This window comes from Gossypium hirsutum, chromosome A05, assembly GCF_007990345.1.
Source record: "Gossypium hirsutum isolate 1008001.06 chromosome A05, Gossypium_hirsutum_v2.1, whole genome shotgun sequence".
Taxonomy (NCBI): Eukaryota; Viridiplantae; Streptophyta; class Magnoliopsida; order Malvales; family Malvaceae; genus Gossypium; species Gossypium hirsutum.
The window spans coordinates 18,042,454-18,048,500 of record NC_053428.1 but is presented as its reverse complement, the minus strand read 5'-3'; the positions used below and the strand labels follow the sequence as shown (position 1 = coordinate 18,048,500).

Below are 6,047 nucleotides of genomic sequence, written 5' to 3'. Positions count from 1 at the left end.
TTACTGTTGGACCCTCAACAATCAAATTTTTAAATGACTGTTGGGAAAAAAAAGGACTAAATTGTGTCCTTGAGGGAGCGATTTTGCCACGTCAGGCAAGCGCGCCCACATCAGCATAATTTGTGCTGACATGGTAAAATCGCTCCCTCAGGAACACGATTTGCTAAAATTTCTCCCAAAAACGCTTCTAGGTGAACGCGTTTTATAGTTTTCAGCCATTTCAAATAAATAATGAAAAAATTAACTCATTTTCGTAAATAAAGTTAAAAATGAACCTTTATTGATAAAATAGTTACTTCTCTGTTCTAATTATTCTGATTTTTTAAATAAAAACTAAAATGCACCAAATTGATATAAATAGATGGGTCTAAATTAATTACTAAAATATAAAAGAAAATGGAATTACGTTTAAGATGAAAACTTTCGGATACAAAAGCATGATATGTACGTTTAATATTTACATTCAATAATGTGGTGGGATAAAAAGAAATAGAGAGGTAAGAGTAGCGGTAGAGAGCTATGTGTCCCCTCTGTTTGTTGGGCTTGGAAAACATCAAATTCTTTATGAGAACACGGGACCTCACTGTAACCATGTCTTTTGGTAACGGTGGATATTGAAATAATATCCAAAACATGGACATCTGGTACCCAAAGGAAAAAAAAAAAAAAAACATGGACATCCATTTCTTTAAATGTAATTTTCAACCTTAAAAGCACGCTGTTTTTTTTTCTTGTCCTAAAAGTTAAACGCGTGGCAGATTGCGGACCTGACAAATAAAATACGAAAGGTTCATATAAAAAGATCGGTCGGCTTAGGATGGGAAGCAACATTATAGTTAATGTAGGTGAGCAAGAGTTTGGGAATTCTCTCTCATGGATATTGGTGTGAATGCAACGTGTTATGAGTTGATATGCATTATGATTCGGGGTGAGTGACGTGTAAAGATGGGTTCCGATCCATGGAATATAAGCATCGGAGCCGGGTAATTGACTCAACCAAAACACATAAAACCAAAAGGCAGAGAGAGATAGAGAAAGACACAGAGAAAGAAGAGTGATGAAGGTGGAGATGAACTTGGACAACGATTCCAACAATCTGGTTCAAGCTCCGACAAACGGGAACTCTGAAAAGCTTTCGCCCTCCACTTTATCTTCTCTTTTGGGTTCTAAAGATCGTTATTATCTTCTCTGCTCCACTGCAGCAGCTGCTGAAACTGATCAGGTTATTAACGCAGCTTTCTTATTTTCTTTCCATGGATGGAATAATATTTGGTAGCAATATACCTTGGGGCGGGGGGTGTTATTCATGGGTTGTTTTCTTCATTGCTGAAGCATCTTTTCTTTATCGTCTTCTCTCGGTATCTAATAGTGGGTCAGAGATGAAAAGCATGCACTCAACTTTTGGCCTAACTCATTCATGCCTTCATCGCAATCCTATTCTGCCAAACCTTTCTGCTTAGAACGACTTCCGTTTTCTAGCTTTTTTTTTTCCCTTCTCTACCCAAGACTCCATATGAAAACTACACGGTACAGACACCAACCGCATACGAAACTTCTAGAACTTATATTACTATTTCGTAATATTTTACCCTAAAAAATTAAACTTTATTAATTTTTTAAAAAATGCCAAAAGATGATGTAGCAGATGACTATTGTCTATCTTTGAAGAGATTTGTTTGGTAGCGAGTGCTGGAAATACCAGACACATGGCTAGTTGGCTTTAAGTTGGTTGGTTTGCTTTGGGACGAAAATATAGAATTACTGCAATAGTCGGCAGTCTTCAAACTTGAGCTATTAGTCATATTAAACAATTTTTGTTGAAGAGAGAGAGAGAAAGAGAGGAAAGTTGATTAGGGTTTTCAAAATGGAAAGAAGTCGCCGGCTCATTCTCTTTCTTCGGTGTACTCCATTGTATGTTTCTTTAATGTTGACATGTCCGTTTTTCCATTTTGACTTTAATTTAGTATAATATGATGGGTTAATTTGAATGTCTAACAATGGAGTAACTGAATTTATATTTTGGAAAAATGGTTAATTTCATGTATTAGGGCGTCTGCTAAACTAGATTTTAATCGAGAGATTTGGAATGAACAGCAAATTTCCTCAATTGTTATGGTACTATCAATCTTTTGATTACTAAAAAAGAAGAAACATGTAATTACCTGGGATTGAGAAGTGAATGAGTGTATTAGATGCATAATGTAAATGCGTGATTCTGTTGTCGGCAATCCAACATTGCCCAGAAAAATCGGTGGTGAAGAAGTACTCTTTCTCGGTGATGTTTGTCGTGGTTATGTTGCCCTTGTGGAGAAGGATTCGTAGTGGGGCGGGCGGGCTGGTGGGCTAATTCAGACCCCACCCCATCCATCACCTTTTTACTGGACTAGGTGGGGGTGCACTGTGATACTCTTTAGTCACGAGAAACAAATGCCAAATATGCCTGTCCTCGTCAATGGGTCAATTCCTTTTCTGCATTGCGGTTTTGCTGTGAACAACTAAGCTGAGAAGACATGTGGCGCTGCTTTTCACCTCCCTTTAGCCTCACATTCACGCTATATCCGTAACACACGTGGCGTATGCATTATCCTTACAGTACAGCAAACTTTGGGGCATGTACTTCATGCCAACTTTCTTGGTTTTAGTCATAGATGCATTTCCATACATGAAATATAACGTTCTGACCGTACAACAGACGTTGGTTCTAAAAAAATGTTTGTGGGAAAATGGAGTTGACTTTTCGTTAGCCTTAAATGGCTCCAATTGACCTTTCACGATTACTTGAATTTATTTTTTTATATAGCAGGTGAAAATTTCGGATCTGGAGGGCAAGGTGATCGGAATTTACTTCTCAGCTAACTGGTATCCACCATGTAGAAATTTCAACCGAGTATTGATTGGTGTGTATGAGCAGCTGAAGAGCAATGGATCTAACTTTGAGATTGTATTTGTGTCATCTGATGAAGACTTGGATGCCTTCAACAACTACCGTGAAAACATGCCATGGCTTTCGATTCCCTTTTCTGATTTGGAGACAAAGAAGGCATTGAATCGAAAATATGACGTGGAAAGCATTCCTTGCTTAGTTATTTTGCAGCCTGACAACACCAAGGATGATGATACTTACTATGATGGCGTAGAACTCATTTACCGGTATGGGGTTGATGCCTTCCCATTTACCAAAGAAAAGTTGGATGAATTGCGAAGGGAAGAGAAGAGGAAGCATGACAGCCAGACCGTTACCAATTTATTAACAAACCCTGAAAGGGACTATCTCTTGGATCAAACCATAACTAGAAAGGTCAGTCACTCAGTGCTTAGTGCTTACACTTGCCTATTTGTAATGGTTTAATTTATTCGAGGTGGAGGAGAAGACATTTTAAAATATTTTCTGGGCTGATTCAATCGTTAATTTCCTTTGCAGGTGCCGGTTGATTCCTTGAAAGGTAAGACAGTTGGACTGTACCTCTCAGCGCAATGGTGCATGCCTTGTGTTGAGTTCACTCCGAAACTGATATCCATCTATCAGAAGATCAAGCAAGCTTTGCAAGAAAAAGGTGGTGGTGAGGATTTTGAGATTGTTTTCGTGTCAAATGATCGTGATCAAAGTTCGTTCGAATCCTACTTTGGTACCATGCCATGGCTGGCGTTGCCTTTCCGAGACCCCACGGCCCGAACCCTTGCCAAGTACTTTGATGTGCAATGGATTCCTTGTTTGATAATTATAGGCCCCGACGGCAAAACGGTAACCAAGCAAGGCAGAAACCTTATAAATCTGTACCAGGAAAATGCGTACCCTTTCACAGATGCCAAAGTGGAGTCGCTAGAGAAAGAACTGGAAGAGGCAGCCAAGAGCTTACCAAGAAGTGAATACCATGCAGGACATCGGCATCTGCTAACGTTGGTATCAGAAGGCAGTGGAGGGGGGCCCTTTATATGCTGCGATTGTGAAGAGCAGGGATCTGGTTGGGCTTACCAATGTCTGGAGTGTGGGTACGAGGTGCACCCAAGGTGCATCAGAGCTGTCACCCCTCAAAGCTCAATTGAAGACAGGTGACTGTCACCTCACCTCACCTCAACTGGCTTTTATGCTAATTGAATTCTGATCAATCCATCATGCCATCACCTCTTAATATCTATAATTCTCTCTCTATATCACTTGATATGTGGGTTTTCTACTGAGAATACTATGTTATTGTAGCTAAAGCCGTGAACATCATTTGACTGTAACAAATAAAATGTGTGTTCCAACTGTTTTTTTTTTTTTAAATCTTTCATAATTTTTCATGTTTGGGTTAATATTATTTTTTCGAAGTTATTTTCTTTTTTCAAATTTGTACAATATATTTGATCCTTAAACTAAATATTAAGCATTAAACGAAACGAACTCTGGTGCAGAATTCAGCTTGATTTTTCGCGCCAACTACGTGACGTCAGCCATGAGCGTTTCAGTGCTGACATGGCCACTTCGCCCATTCCGGCCAGAAACCAAGCAAATGAAGCTTCTTCGAAGTTTCCATATAAGAAAAAGAAGGAAAGAATAGTTAGGCAGGTGTTTTGCTTTTGAAATCTATCAAAGTAATTGATTGTTAATTTGAGTGGAAGGGTATACAATTCGAGAGTTTAGAAAAAAAAATAAGGTTACATGTAAAGTTCTATGCTATGAAGCTATTAAATAATGTTTGGGGATTGAAAAGTGTGACTGTTTATATAGAATAATTGAAATTAATTTCATAAAGTCGTACAAACGAAATATATAGAAGTTATAATTAGTCTGAGCATATTTCAACCAAATGATAGTAGGAAAAAGAAGAAAAAACAAAACACACACTATCTCCATTAAGGAGAACAATATCCTAGAGCTGGGACAACATTGCATCTTAGGTAAACAAGATGACCCCACTCACATTTAACTCTAACAATGTATCGCCTTAACCCACGAATTAAAAAAAAGAACACCAAATAGTAGTATACAAAGATAAAAGAAATCACATCAAATTCTAATCGCGGTAAGAAATATGGATCGTTTGTAAATTTAGATTCAATCAGATCAGTTGCCAAAAAAACGGCGGTAGCTTGCTTGAATTTGACATGGAGGAGGAAAACTCTGGAGATGGTAATGGGTAAGTTAATCATTTACCGTCATGTTTACATTTGCTTGAAAAGTCTGATAATCTCCTTGGTGTATGTCTACACTATAGTCTATGATGGTATTAATGAAGTTTGAACTGACAATACGCTTGATGATCTTGGTTCATTTTGTGGACCTCGGTGATTTTTTTTTTTTTTTTTGCGATGAAATGAACCAATACACATTGTCTGGAAGCCAAATGTTTTTTTTTTCCCTTTCTCTTATTCCACTTTGCCACCTGTTTTGTGGATTCACTTCAAGGATCAGGAAGAAGACAATTTTGCCAGTGTTTGTTGCTATGTGGGTAAACAATGGAGACCACTCAATTTTTAAGGGAGAATTCGAGGAAGATTGATCTATGGAGAGAGTGATCCTTTTTCTTGAACCTGGTAAATTTCATCAATTAATCTCTTTCCGGCCATTTTTCTTTTCCTGCAAAGTAATTCTTGTCATTGTCAGTTTACATTTCATCGTCGATGACATGTGCTATGAGTATTCATTTGAAGAAATTAGTCCCATTACTCTGCTTCTTTTTCCCTCCACAAGTGCTATATTTGATGCGTTTACAGGCCGATGACCCCACAATTGAATGAATTATCACACCTCGAATTACACTGACAACTGCTGAGTATTTGGCTTATGAATGTGGGAAACATGTTCTGGTTATATTGACAGATATGAGTTCTTAGGCAGATGCTGTTCGTGAGGTACAAATGCTTTATTCATTGGGAGGATATATGGAACACAAATTTGCCAAATTATTTTCATACTGTCAAATGCTAGGGACTTAGAATGCCTAAAATCTGATAAAAATGATGAATTGATGCTCTGTTGGATTACCACGTTTGGTAATGCAATGCTGGACTTATGTCATTCATCTTGTTTTACAAGTGCCTATCGGTATCTGCTGCTCTGAAGA

The 6,047-nt window shown here is 38.0% G+C and overlaps 1 protein-coding gene across 2 annotated transcripts; it reads left to right on the top strand.

Moving 5' to 3' along the window:
- The first annotated feature begins 829 nt into the window (after window positions 1-829).
- Window positions 830-4,735, top strand: LOC107958198 (probable nucleoredoxin 2). Of its 2 annotated transcripts, none has more exons than XM_016893887.2 (4): window positions 830-1,222; window positions 2,804-3,298; window positions 3,422-4,050; window positions 4,396-4,735. In XM_016893887.2, the coding sequence occupies exons 1-4, from the start codon at window positions 1,058-1,060 to the stop codon at window positions 4,562-4,564; spliced, it is 1,458 nt and encodes a 485-aa protein (XP_016749376.1). In that variant the 5' UTR covers window positions 830-1,057; the 3' UTR covers window positions 4,565-4,735. The 2 variants fall into 2 exon arrangements, with proteins under 2 accessions (XP_016749376.1, XP_016749375.1); XM_016893886.2 differs by having other exon boundaries at window positions 832-1,222; window positions 2,801-3,298.
- Window positions 4,736-6,047: the final 1,312 nt, after the last annotated feature.

Bases quoted from the DNA above. Each gene is read 5' to 3' on its own strand.
- LOC107958198 (XM_016893886.2), top strand. From the start codon at position 1,058: ATGAAGGTGGAGATGAACTTGGACAACGATTCCAACAATCTGGTTCAA. The intron at 1,223-2,800 runs GTTATTAACGCA...TTTTTTATATAG, and splicing joins CAGCTGCTGAAACTGATCAG to CAGGTGAAAATTTCGGATCT. The intron at 3,299-3,421 runs GTCAGTCACTCA...TTTCCTTTGCAG, and splicing joins ATCAAACCATAACTAGAAAG to GTGCCGGTTGATTCCTTGAA.